This window comes from Apus apus, chromosome 12 (assembly GCF_020740795.1).
Source record: "Apus apus isolate bApuApu2 chromosome 12, bApuApu2.pri.cur, whole genome shotgun sequence".
Lineage (NCBI taxonomy): Eukaryota > Metazoa > Chordata > Aves > Apodiformes > Apodidae > Apus > Apus apus.
Genome location: NC_067293.1, coordinates 17581314 through 17595909, shown reverse-complemented (window position 1 = coordinate 17595909; position 14596 = coordinate 17581314). Strand labels below are relative to the sequence as shown.

At 42.3% G+C, this 14596-nt stretch overlaps 1 protein-coding gene across 4 annotated transcripts in view; it reads left to right on the top strand.

Annotated features, from left to right (window-relative positions):
* The first annotated feature begins 3406 nt into the window (after positions 1-3406).
* DACH2 (dachshund family transcription factor 2) overlaps positions 3407-14596 on the top strand; it is a 284957-nt gene continuing 273767 nt past the window's right edge. For all 4 annotated transcript variants that reach the window (XM_051630492.1, XM_051630493.1, XM_051630491.1 and 1 more), the window contains exon 1: positions 3407-3924. In XM_051630492.1, the coding sequence (XP_051486452.1) occupies positions 3440-3924 (485 nt within the window). In that variant the 5' untranslated portion in view covers positions 3407-3439. The remainder of the gene's footprint in view (positions 3925-14596) is intronic.

The following is a 14596-nucleotide window of genomic DNA, read 5'->3' as shown; positions in this document are numbered from 1 at the left end:
AATAAACCTCTACTGAAATGTCAGAAATAAATTGAATGCAAGTGTCAAGTACTAGTGCATCTAGAAAAATGTGGGCAATAAGAATGACATACTAATTTCAGTTTCTTCTTTTTCTCACGTCAGTGGCCTACATTTGTTAAAATAATCATAGTTACTCTCTGTCAAGTAAACCAAGGCATTAAATACTAAACTAGCAAAAATTTAATAATGTGTTTTCTTCTTTTGCTCAGAATTAGCACCATCAGTGCTTTGCAGGCTCGTGATACAAACTCAATAATCAGTAGGTAAGTGAAGAGCTTTTGATTGGGCCCCGAGCAATTTTTATTTAAGAGCTGAGAGAATGTCATGGGCACTAGAACTCCAGTCAGGCTGGAAGTCAGTTACCTCTGGCCCTTGTAAGTCTATGCTGACATTTACCCCTCGCATTTATTGCAGTGAAGATCCAAATTATTCACTAAAAGCAAGCATTTTCTCCTATAATCTGCTCACATTGGACATACCCTATATCAAGTCCATAGCAAAATTTCTTTATATGAAAAAAAAGAGTAAAAATCACCAGGAATCTTTTAATCGTAACATCAATGAATTTGATTTATTTATTTTAATCTTCCTACCTCATGTAGACTAAGATAAAACACAAACATAATGATTGAGCTTTCAAAATATTAATAATATTAATAGTTATTGCTATCATCATCATTATTATTAAATTAATTCCTTACTGTTCCACTTAGAAAACCCATCATTATTTTCTATCATTGTCTCCTCCCAGTTGATTCTGTCACCCAACCTTTTCTCTATAGGATCCCTGTGAGCCAGTACCACGTTTCTGCCAGCTGGCAAGAAGTAATTTCCAGAAAGCTGTTGACTGGCCCGATCTGGAATGACTGGGGCTTTCCTCTCTTCTCCTGTGTCAGAAAAGAGCTCTTTCACATTTCCCTCCAATGGGGCATATGTAATGACAATAAAAACAAAAACAAACACATGTAACAAAGCCTTTGCTTGACATTTTGCCATACAAACATGGCCAATTCCTACATAGGTCTCATATACCAGTATTTCATTAGCTGACAGTGTTAAGAAAATGGGATATTTTGCATACCAGACCAAAAATATTTAAACTTTAGTTTAAAATAAATATTCTAAACCACTTATTTCAGCTATAGGGAGGCTTGCTAGTTTGTACACATTCAAATTACATACTGCTGGACTCCATTCAAATAAACCATCTGGGTACTTTATAACTGACAAGATATTACTGTATGATTTTTAGGCTTGAGTAACTTTGCCTTGTCTTTAATAAAATTACAGAGAAATAAAAATATGAATTGATAGAGTTGATCTGTATATGCTTAGTTGAACCGGACAGTTGCCTGGTATTAATTCACAAACCTTGAGCATTTTCTTAGTTAAAGAGCAGTTCTTCTCTCCATGGACAGTCACCTCTCAAGGGTACTGTTTTTACTACAGCCTTTATGATTTTATATTGCTTCATGCCACTCCAACTTGCTGTGTGCTGATGCGCAAGGCTTCCCCTGGCCTTGCAAAAATTCAGTCTTACTTAGAAATATGTTTAGCTTATGGGAGACATTAAACTCAAAAAGGAAAAAGAATTCTCACCATGGAATTTGATTGGCACATTAATCTCAAAGCAAAAACTGTCTCTAAAAGGGCAAAGCCAATGAGAAGTGTTTGCATCCGATTTATTAAATCTCCTAATAGCAATTATGTCCAGTAAATGAACCCCCAAAAGTTTCTATTTGAAACTTTTGTTGTTATTTCTAGCATTTCCAGTATGTAAAAATCTCAGATTAATTCAGAGCTCGACTTTGCTGAAGTAAAGAGCCCCTGCCCCACTGAGCTTCTAATCTTAGGTCCTGATGCTAGAAAGATGAATCAATGAGTTTAGGAAATACGAGCATTCTCAATGAAAGGTTTTCATTTAAACCTAGCTTGAATGAAAATTGTGCCTGAGGCAGCTGGGCTAGGGGCCTAAACCAAGTGGCTAGTCGTGTTAGAGCACAAAGATAATTAACGGAGAGAACGTGAGGTTCCTCCAGAGCGTAATTTAGGTGATCTAAATTAGCAAATACAGCAATTTGGTTAGCATACAGCCATCTCCCCTCATCTAAAACGAGATTGCTCATCGTGCAAAAATGTTAACTTTGCAGAGAGGGTGCCTAAAGGAGCAAGCTTCCCGAGAGCTCGGAGACGGTGGCACACACAAGCAGTGCAATCGTGGAAACAGTGGAAATGCCCTGTTGATACCACTGCTTGCTTCGCGTCCACTTTGAAAGTTCTGATTACGCTCTTCTGCTCGCTTTGTGTACGGAATGCTTTAGGAGGGAGCTAAAAAAACAGGCGCGGGGAGGGAGAAATTAAAGGATTAGGAAATAAGGAAAGATAAAAGAAGATTGAAAAAAGTAGAAACAAACAGGAGAGGATGTTGATACAAAGGAAGAAAGGGAAGAGGCTGGGAAAAGAGGTGTAACGTAAACAGGCTGGGAGAAGGTAAGAAGCAAATTCCCAATCCAGCGTCCCCGGCAGCTGCTGGGTGTGTATGCCAGCCTCAAGCCCTCCTGGAATTTGTCCGGCCACCCTTCGGGTCAGGGAGAACACATGCACGAAGCTCAGCAGCTCTGGTGCCAGCTGTCCCGGTCCGGGTGCAGCCCCGGGATCTGCCCGCTTCCCGGGACCGCGGGGTTTGACTCCCGCGCAGCCGAGCGCGGGGGCACCTGCTGCCTCCGGCCGGGCGGGACCGATGCCGCGCTTGGATCTGCCAGTTTCAAGCACTGACACGCAGGACCTCCCGCGCCCGGACCCGCTCCCGCAGCCTCCCCGCTCTGCCGGGCTGGCTCCTTGTGCCGCCGCCGCGGCCCGGCAGGGAAGTGTCCCCCCGCGGCGCCGGTTTCAGCCCGCGAGCGGGACAGTCGGATACACGGCCGAGCGGCCGGGGCCTCGCACCGCTCTCGCCGCCCCTCCCGCACAGGTGCCTCCCGCTCACAACGCACCGGCTCAGGGACCCGGCACCCGCAGCCCCGGCCTCGCCCGCCCGGCCCTCCCGGCGCCCGCGGGACCGCCCCACGCCGCGGCCCGCGCCCGCCGCAACTTTCCTGCCCCGCGGCGCTGGGAAAGAGTTTTGGGGCGCGGGTGAGAGGCGCGAAGCGGGCGGCTGACTCCCCGCACGCCCCAGCCCCGAGGCCGCCGCCTCCTGCCGGGCCGGCCCCGCTCGGCTCGGCCCCCTCCCGCCCCGCGGCCCGGGCGGTGCGGGGGCGGCGCGGGGGCGGCGCGGGGCGGGGCCCGGGCGGGCGGGCGCGCGCTGTGGCTCTTCCCCCCGCGGCGCGGGGAGGGGTCTGGGCGCGCGGCGGCTCGCGGTGCCTGGCGGCGCGCGGGGTCTGCGGGCGGCGCGCGGGGCTGAGGCGGCGCAGCCCGGCTGGCCATGGCGGTCTCCGCGCCGCCCGTCATCGCCGCAACTTCCAGCGGCGGCGCGGGGGGCTCGGCGGGCTTGTTCCGGGCGGACCCGCTGTACTCCAGCCCCGCGGAGTCCCCGCGCCTCACCAACAGCCTCGTCAACACTTTCCTCTCCGCCGGCAGCGGCGGGGCCGGCGCGGGCGGCGGCGGCGGCGGCGGCAACGAGTGTAAGATGGTCGACCTGCACGGGGTGAAGGTAGCCTCATTCCTCGTGGAGGGGCAGGAGCTGATCTGCCTGCCGCAGGTCTTTGATCTCTTCCTGAAGCACCTGGTGGGAGGGCTGCACACGGTCTACACCAAGCTGAAGCGGCTGGATATATCGCCCGTGGTGTGCACGGTGGAGCAGGTCCGCATCCTGCGCGGGCTGGGGGCCATCCAGCCCGGCGTCAACCGCTGCAAGCTCATCACCAGGAAGGACTTCGAAACTTTGTACAACGACTGCACCAACGCCAGGTGAGCCGCGAAACTTGGCTGGGGAGCCGTGCCCGGGGGGGGGGGCCGCCCCTCGGGGCAGCCTCGGGCCTGGGCGCTCCTTGGGGAGGGGGTCGGGGGGGGGGGGGGGAGAGCACCGCGGCAATTCCCACAGGGAAAACTTTCCCGGCGTTTCTCCAGCCCCCAGGCTGGAGGAGGCAGGGACCGCCGGGGTCATTCGGCGTGCCGCTCTTCCAACTTTTTCCCTCAGCCGGGCGAGCCGGTAGTTCCCGCACGCACTCCTCACAAGAAAAACAAAACCAAAAACATGCCGAAACTTTTACCCGTTTCTTTTTTTTGTTGTTGTTGTTGTTGTGTTTGTTTTGCCGCTGGAACGTGCCGTTCTCCGCAGGATTCCACGCTGCCCGGGGTGAGGGTAGTGCCCGGGGGGGGACAGGCCGGGCAAGTGCCCGCAAACTGTTGCTCCCCGCCGGTCCGGAACCGTGCGGGGTGGCCGGAGCCGGGAGGTGCGGGGTGTCCGGAGGTGCGGGGTGGCCGGAGCCGGGAGGTGCGGGGTGTCCGGAGGTGCGGGGTGCCCGCAGCCCCTGCCCTGTCGTGCTGAAATCGCTAAGCCCGGAGCGGGTTGTATTCATGGGAGATCCCTGCTGGGTCCTTCGTGGTTGGGGTTCTAATCCTGGCTTGTGACCTCAGCGCCTTTAGGAATCATCGTGATCTAATAAACACGAAAACTTTTCTCGGGGCTTAGTAGAAATACGTGGAGCAGGATGCAGGGCAGGGTGCGTGGGGATGACAGTTCCTGCTTCAGCAGTTTGTAAGATCCCTCTCCAGAAACGTTCCATTTCAACGTGCTCCTGCTCGCTGGCAGGAAACTTTCTTCACAGAGAGTGTTCCGGGGAGCTCTGAGTGCGATAGCTGACTTGCAGCGTGCGAATATTTACTAGTCTTGTTTTTCTGAGTCACTAATTGCTTAGCACTCAGCGTGTTGGGTGGGTTTTTTTTAGTAGCACCTAAAGTACGTGCTAATTTGGGGCCTGATCCCTTCTTGCTGCTCAGAGCTGAAGCAGGAGCAGCCCAGACGTCCATCCTTTATTACCGGTATTTTATTGTTTGAAATGTCACCTTTCACTTGTAATCGTTTTAGAGATGCTTGCACTCAATTCCACGATATGTTTATTTGAAGTAAGTGTTTTTTCTCTTGCCCGTGTTCTGTTTCTCTAACACCTTCTCCGGCTGCCCGTTTGTTCCCGTGCACTCTGACATCACAACTGCTGCCTTATTAAAATGTTGGTGTTATAAGTAAGGTCCGAGACTAATGTATTTGAGTAAAATTAATGTAAGATTACTAAGGGGCACATGTAACATGGGAATGCCTCTCTGAAACCTTTCTGAAACTCGACTAGCATGAAAGTTGACCATTAAAGAAACGAGTCTCTTTAATTCCTGTGACCGTGCCAAAGTTTTTCCTCAGGGAAATGTGGGATCTGATTTGATGGTGCAGCCTTTAGATGCAATCTGATGACTGCTGCTCTCTTACAACCAGTGATTTACGATCAAGAAATGCTGAAGTGTTAAATGTTTAAAACTTGTATTTAACGACTGTTGTTGTTTTGTTTTGTTTTTTTCCCTTTGACAAAGACTTATGGCTGTGATAGGGGAAAGGAATAAGTAATACAAGGAGCAGCTGAGAAGTGAGGCCAGGGGAGCTGTAAGTGAGAAGTAGAGGGATGCTCTGAAAGGAGCAGTCAGTGGAACAGAGACCTGGTCAAAGGCTGAAGATGTGGCAGGGGCAGTGTTGAGGGGGGATCTGGTAGGGCAGGAACACCCGAAAGGGGTCGAAACTCTCCACTCCAAGTATATTCAACACGTGTGTAAGCACCAGCTCTCCCTGCCTAGTTATGAAAACACTGTGTATTTTACCTCCTCAGATACAGCAGATCCCTCTACGGTTCCTAGAATGTTTCCCGCTTCTTGAAACATCACTCAACCTTTGTTTATATCTCTTGAAAATGCCACTGGTTTGAATAACCTCCGGATACCACGTTCTGCATTCACTGTTTCAGATGTGATGCACGATAAGTCTTATCAGCACATACAAAACTTTTCTCTAATATTGTAGCTTAACAATGTTAATTGTATTCCATCCTGCTAATTTAATGCCTAATGTGTCATTTTATTTACAGATTTTTTTTTTTTTTCCTTGAACAGCCAATACTTAATGGGAAAGAATGTTGGGCAAAAATAGGTAAATAGTTGAGTTACCCAGTTTTCATTTGCTGAAGTGAAGTGACCTGGGAACCACTGCAGTACCAAGCAAATACAATGTGGTAGAACTGGTAGAGATATAACAGTATTTAGGTTCTGTACCCGGGGACTAAAGGATTGAAAAATGTCATCTTTTAAAAGCAACCCCTTCTATATGTGTTGTTCCATTGCATGACTCAAGCATTACTTTCAGCTCAATGTTATCCATTGCTTTTGTAATACATTTTTTAATTTATAGAGATTTATATGTATCTTTTGAATACTGTAAAAATACTGCATTAAACTCAAGAGCTGTCAGAAAAAGCAGTAAGAAATGCTGGTTATCATTGCTTTCAATGGTAGTTGACTTTTAAAAGTTAATCTCTTATTTTAGTGTACATTTTAAATTATTTTTGCAACTGGAATGCAAGCCATGAATTATATATAAGTGAAAAAAAGGGAACTCGTACTTTTCCTGCTTAGTCGAATGCATTTCTTTTAGTTCAGCTCGTCTGCAGAGCTCAAAAGAGCTGCAGAGAAATACACATGTAAGCGAAAGTTTTTTGTTTGTTTATGTTGTGTGGATGTAACTCCAGCGTCTTTGACCTTTGTGTTTGTTAAGCAGGACACTTGCAATTTTCTTTCACGAGTAGACAAAACACTGAGAACTTTGGTTGTTGTTAGCCAGCATCATGTAATCTAATTTGGAGGCAAGGTTTGTAAAATGAAACTAACCATTCATTTAGTTACAGGTAACATCTTCAGGTGCACAGTGAGTAAAACACATTTACAGAATTTAGTTACTAATTTGTGATGCCTTGGAAGATTACTTAAATTATGGACGCATGCTTAATTTTAGGAGTAAAGCAGAATGTTTACTTAAAATAGGAAACTATAATGAGGTTTTAGTTTAAAAGGAAATGTAAAACTGTGGTGAGAACATTTTTATGGTGGTTAATATATCAGTCCTTAAAATTAGGATTATATGAGTATAATCAAAACCTATTCTACAGGGTTTCTGTGTTTGATGGATGCTGTTGGCTACTGAAAAAGCCTAGTGTTGGGCTGGGTTATTCAGTGAGCAGTAAGAACACTTCCCAGAAAACAGTGTTTTGGTACATGGCTTATTTTTTGTGATTTAAAGTATCCAGTTAAGCAAATGCTTCGTATTACTTTGGCTACTCACAAACAATAAAAGGCTTTAGAATTGAATTTAAGCAGTAAATGCAGACATTTTATTTTATGAGATAATGAGGGTCTAGTCATGTTGTCTGTTAAAAGCTACCCTATAGTCAGCAATACTCTGTCTTTTATTAGGGGAATGATGTCAAGATAATAATTAAAGCAATCCAGTCATGTAGCACTGCACAAAGCTTCCTTGTATATTGATTTTAAATGTGGATATAAACTTATTTGATCAAGTAAATATTTTATATGCATTCAGACTGGGCCGAACTTGTGGATTTCAGGTTGCATGTATAAATACAAGCAATGCTCAATTTCTCAGCTTCCTATTCTTCCCTGGAGAGGAGGCTCTCTTGAAACCTTCGAGAGAGAGATCACTAGCACAGTGGATGCAGAAAGGAATTTTTCCACTTTCTGAGCAGATTAATTACACTTTTGGAACAATCCCTCTTTCTTTTTGGACATCTTGAAAGTCTATGCTTGTTCAAAACTACTAAAGTCCTTGAATGTTTTCATCAGAAGCATATCTAATCTGGAGAAGCCTTGATTAAAATCCCTTTATTTTTTTTTTTCATAGCCATAGAGCTTCCCATTTGAAGTGTAACATACTTTTCCTCCAAAGTGGAGTATTTGTATGTTTCCTGCATGTGTATATGCATAATACATATGTAATTTTCTACTGAGACTTCTGCAACTGAAAAATACTCTGTTTTTGTAGCAAAGACAAAAAAGCTAAACAATTAGGTATTAATGATATTCTTGTTGCATATTCAAAAGGTCTTTGCAAGCATTTCTTCTCCTTTTTTTCTTTTCACCATTTCAACCTGCAGAACTCTTCACTGTCACTTCAAATCACACAATTCTACAAAGATAAAACAACATTTAAACTCATTTGCTTTGGGAGGGAAATTGAGCATTTGCACCCAATAAGCCTGATTGTGGAACTGCATGCAAATTGTGTTTTGATTTATCTCTTTTGCACTTTTTTCCATTTGAATTGATCTTGCATTAATTTTGCCAAGCGGCTCTGTGAGGCTGCAGATGTTGCCCTGTGTTTAATAAATCAATGAGACAGATCTGAATGAATCACTTCAGATGGATTCTCTGCTCGGTTTGATGTCTAGATGTTATTCTTAGCTTGTTATCATGACAGATGCATTAATGTTCCCATACACTGCCAGCAATGTCAAAGAGATTGAAGCTTTTAAAGTGGCGGTATCCCCTTTTCCCCCTTCTGTTGAAATAACTAAATTGCCTTTAGGAATAGGTCAAAATATAAATTTAATCGTGGCATCATTGTGGGGGAGATGCTAAACTTCTGATTGTGTCATAACACAAAGTCAGGCGAATACAGTTGCATACAGAATGATTAATTATTCCAAAATAGAGGAGATCAATATTAAAATCTAAACATAGGGTAGCTCCTTAATAGAGTAACCACTTTCTCAACATTAATATTTCATTGCAATAGGAATGATCCGAATAAATAATATAAGACTAGAACATGTTAAAAGTGTTGCTATAAATAGACTATCGTGTCCAAATTGATTACAGGCTTAAGTAAGGCTTTTTCTCTTTTTTTTTTTTTTCTATTAATTCTTACTAATAATTTTATTTTAAATGCATCTGGATTCAACACCTGTTAAATTTAAAATAGGAAAAGTTGTTTATTTTGTGTCTGTTACCGCTTGCCATTTAATGCCAGGTATGTTAGGAAAGTTGTTGATCACTGTTAATTTCAGCTCTGTATAGTCTGGTATCCATTATCTTGGAGCAGAACCTGTGACACGCAAATCATAAAAGAGGCTGGAATGTGTCTTTGTGGAATGGTTTTAAATTCTGGAAAAGACTGCACAAAGTGTAAAGTACTCTGCCATGAATAATGAAGATCTATTTCCCGCGTAGGCTATGCGAACATTTATTGGCTTTTATTCCTTAGTGTTTTTTAAACTGCATGTGGTCTTCCTCCTTTTTCTTGAGAAGATAAAGTAGTGTTTTGTGATTTGCTTCAATCATTTTGTGAAATCTGATCTTTATTTTACTGTTAAAAATGATTGTGAATGTTCCTTTTCCTAATCTCTCCCTCAAACAGAGGAACTTTGACTTTTTGTCATTAAGGCTTCTGAGAATAAATTGGAGAAACTGGCTGTAACAGATCTAGATTTATGTTGGCATTCTTGGTGTTCTTGCTCCAGTAGTTCCAATTTGATAAAGGAAACAATATATGTAATAGAAATTCACAGTTTATTCAAATGAGTTTAAGCTTTAGCATTGTTATATTTGCCTTTCTTTCACCAATATATCAACGTGTGGCAATAGCATTATACTTCGAAAGCCTCCAGAAGTGACCAGCTCTGTAGACGGGAAATTATTCTCACACTGGGGCCACGGTTGGGCACGCAGCCTGTGTTTGTGTCTGTGCATTTGTTTTAAAGGCAGATGAAAATCAACTTGGGTAGGAGTGGGGAGCACAGCAAAAATCACTAAATTAGAAAACCGTGTTTCGTTGTATGGCGGTGGCCTGAGAGTGAGAAACTACTATCTACCCTGAACATTTTGCAGAAAATCTTTGACATGAATATTCTGAGATGTTTTAAAGGACTGTGTCTTGTTTATATTGCTTACAGGCTGGAATTCACGTTGTGTAAAAGCTGTTTGTCAGTATCAATATTAAAAAGGCGTTGAAATCTGGGCTGTAAATTCCCTGTTTTGACTTGGCTGAGCTGAACCTCTGTTTCAGTGGAAGTTTGCCAGAACAAGGGCAAAGAACTCATAAATGTCTCAAGGATCTGAGCCCTTCTTTTCAAAGGTGGGACATGTTTACTTAAAACCTGTGTTTGAAAGAATTATGTGTATATGGCGTTTTGAGACAGGTGCTATACTTCTGGGTCTGATCTTGTTCTTGCTGAATGTAGGTTCTTTAATCTTTCCTGTACCTGTTCCAGAAGTAATAATTTTGGTTTTTCTGAAGTTGTGACAAAATTATCCAAATCTTTAAAATACCTAGAAAGTTCTCATCTAGTTTCCTTTATAAGCTCTTCATGTGGTTATCAGTGTAATAAAATCCTGTAGGTGTATGGAAATACAGCATTTTAATGATGCTTTATGTAAACAATACTAATAACAAAACCAAACATAACGAGGATGCTTTAGAGTTACTGCCATCTGTGACATGTTCCTTTGATGTAAGCTAAGGCAAGTTCTTCATACGTTACAAGTAAACATGCATTACCAAGCACAAGTTCACCAGTTAGAAATGATTCTTAATTATTTAGATTTATCCTTCTTGATATTAGAACCGTCCCTTGGGGCCACATGCTTTTGATCTTTGCTCCCTCTGGGTAAAGCATGGTTGTCCAAAGTCACTCAGTCACAGGCTTTTCCCTCTCCTTCCATTCTACAGCCTGTAAGAAACACCAATACCTGTTAACTAATGTACTTTAGTATCTGCTGCAGAATGTTCTGATATCCAAATCCTGTGAACCCTAAATTTGTTGGTTTGCTTTTTGGTAGCACAGCCATGTTGTTGTTTGGTGTATGCATTTAAAGTTTACTGTCACTAGGAAATGCAGGGAGATTGTATTTCCTTGTCAGTACGTCTTGACCTGCTAAGCCCATTTTGCTCATTAAAATACATCATGTCTTGACTGAGTTAGAAATACCACTTCCACAAAAAGTAAGAACCCAAACAAATGAATAGTGCTTGCTTTATTACTTTGCAGTGGCTTAAAGCTTAATGTTTAGCTGTGTATATTGTGTATGCGTTAAGGTATAAAATGTTGGATTGCAATTGTGTCTGATCTTATCAAGTTTCTGGAAATTGATATCTGGTAACAGCATTTAACCTACATCTAGTCTATCTGCCATCTATGTGATGGGTTAAAAAGAAAAAGTAGTATCGATCTGTTGCTGGATTAAAGTTGGGAATCGGCAACAGCATGAGCACAAAAGGCTTTTTTATGATTTCTCAGCTTGCCATTGATCTACCAGTTTTATTGCATTCATTATTTATTAAAAGAATTTGCAAGCTAAACATAACGTTAAGCTAGTTTGCACACAGGGACTGCACTTAGGAAATTGAATGGAAATTGCATTAGAGATGAACATCTGTGCTATTTTTCCACTCGTGTGTTTATGGGTTTGTATAAAAGGTGTATTGGATTAACAGTTATAACCATTATAGCTTGCAGCAATATGTTAGAACCCTAAGCATTTAGTAGTTATTTAGAAGGGAGACTCTTTTTGCTTATACTAAAAAGTATGGTAATGCCATCACAACCTGTGCTTTTGTTGGATTATTCTTTATTAATGGGCTTTCTGCTAGTAATGTGTAAAACTTGAGGTATCTAGCTATATTATGCATGTGTTCTATTATCTATGCTACATAAAGCTCCATTAATATTGTCATTAATTGAGGGTTCCTAGTGACAGTGTTCGTTGAGGATTTGGCACATAGACACTGAAGTATTGAAAGGAAATGTGCTTTATAATATGCAATAGGAATGTAAGGATTGAAAGGATCCTTAATGTACATTCCTTGAGATTTTTTCCCAGCAATTCAACTCAGCTAGTTTTCTGTCCCTCTTGGTCTAGGTAGCTTCTGTTATGTATCAAGTCAGTGAATCAGGTGAAAATCTTAAATATTGTGAAATCTTCTTCTACTTAGGTTAACAATTTCTGTAGTACCTGTAGTTTTGTGTGACAAAGTATTGAGTAGATGTAGAATTTTAAGATCGTCTTCTGTAATAACTTTGGACTTGTATCTTTCATTGTGCTCCCTCTATGAATTAGATTATTTTGCTTATTTAACCTGATGGCTACATAGGGAAAAGCAAAGGTAAAAATTACTTTGGGGGCCTTGGATGAAAAGTATATTTTTAGAATCAAGATGTTACCTGTTTTATTTGGTCTAAAATTATGTGCAGTCTAGTTTGTTTATGACTAGAATGTACAGAAATATGTCACGTTTTGCATCACCAGTGCACTTTCAGTTATTCTATTCAAGACTCAACCTGATACATCTCACCAGCTCTCACCAGCTTTTCAGACTGTTAAGGGTTTTCTGTGCAAAGAACCAGAAATGTTCTTCGTGCCAGAAGGTTGTGCTCACTCTTTTGAATGCCACCTTTTTTCATTTTTTTCATTTTTTTTTTTTCTCCTCTCTCTAGTTGGATGAACCCCCTCAAGTCCTAGTAGTATTTTGAGCAGAGTTACTTCTGATTTTTAGTTGAGAGAATCACAATACTGGTATTCCATATCATTTCACACTTCCTGTTGTTAGTCTTCCTCACTATTGTTCCCATGGGCTCCTGTGATCAGTTTTAATGCTGTATCAGATAATATATTTCAGCTGCCCTGTAAATAGAAGGGGAAGTGGGATTTAATATGGGATGTATGTTATTAATATATATGCATATATACACACATACATTGATGGGTGTAATCTACACACACATGCATGTATGTAATGCAATTTCAACTAAATTTCAGGATTATTCTAAAGTCTCTCTCCCAAATAATTCAAATCAACTTTGATTTTTGGAAATTTTTGTATACATATTTATAAAAAGAGAGGCTTTGGAATAATCCAGAAATTTAAATTGCATTTGCTAGGGACATGAGCTAAATTTCCTAAATGATCTTACATGGCTATATGAACTACCCTGGTGTCCTTGCTATTAAGTTTTTAATATTTTTTTTTTATACCCCTCAGAGGCACGTGAGTGAGTGACATTCTCAGCATGTAGTTTATTTCTGTTCAGTCTGTGGCAAGAGACCTTCTATCTGGGAATGTCCTCATGGTACTTTCAATCAACAGAACATTGAGTCATTTCTATCTCTTCTTCCCCAGCCTCTACAGACAGTGGCACTAAATCAGAACACTTGATTTTAAAAATTAAAAATATTTTACATCATATTTGTATGCAGTTACAAATCTGATGTGTTTTGCAGAATCACAGGATTGTTGAGGTTGGCACGTTCCTCTTCATCTAGTTCAACCCCTCTGGTTAAGCAAGGGCAGTTAGAGCTGGTTGTCCAGAACTGTGTCCAGCTGGATTTTGGATATTTCTAAAGACAGAGACTCTCAGCCTTGCTGGGTAACCAGTTTACATAGTAGACATAGCTGTGCTGTGGAAGGAGGAGGGTGTTACTGGCATTAATTGGGCTGGCTGGATCAGGTGGGAGTTGTTGGAGCTGCAGGTAGCTGCCATGGCAGGCCACTGGTGCGGTCGTGCCTGGCCAATGAGTGGCTCCAGCAGGCAAGTATGGACACTGTGCCATTGGCTTTGTCTTTGCTGGAGTGGAGTGAGGGTTGTAACCCTCTATGGATCAACCTGGTCGTACTCAAGATTGTGCTTTCTCTGTCTCGCAGATGACTTCCTGAAATCCTTACATGTGTGGTGATGAGCTGGCTTGTCTTACCTCCCAGTCCTACCTGAGAAGGATTATTTGTTCATTTGTAATTTAAAAAATAAAAAATAAAAAAAAAAAAAAAAAAAAAAAAAAGGTGGGGGGGGGGGGGGGGATGATGGCTGTAAGAAAGCTCTTAGCACAGACATCGTGCCAGCAGGGGGATTTAGTTACTTGTATGCTATGGTAATTTAAGAGTTGCTAATTAAGAAGATCAAGCTAGTTTAAAGGAAAAATATTTTGAGTTTAATTTAGAACTTCTAATCAGCATATTGAAAACATTTTGCATTATTCCTATGAACATAACAGTTGCTTTTGCCTAGTACAAGTTTTATGTGATAGCTAATAGACTGTCTTCACTCCAATTAATGAGAAAATGTTTGGTGTCTGTGAAACATTATCCTTGTTGTTTTTGTGAGGCTGATGAAGGCACCTTGTCTCCCTGCTGCAGGTCTTGGGAGCTGCCTCTTCTTGTCCTCATACTTGTAAACGTGTGCTGCAGGAGGGCAGTTTGCTACTCTGAGATTGTACTGGAAAATAGAAGTAGCAAAAAAACGACAAGTCTTTCCAGTGAGACTCTAAATGCATGTTTAAAACCCCTCCAAACAAACAGAAAACCAGCAACAAAAAACCCAAACAGAGCAAGGCAGTGAAATGCTGGCAGTTAGAAAACAATACTGAGACAGGACTGAGGTCAGCATTGGGCTTTCTCTGTTGCATGAGCTTTTAGCTGCAGCGTGTGTTTGTAGGTGTGTGGAGGGCTGGACTTGTAAGGCTGGTTTTCTGTAGGGCAGTTCAGGTATTGATGGGTGACTTCTCAATGCACCTTGAGTGTCTCATGGTTAAGAAATGCTTT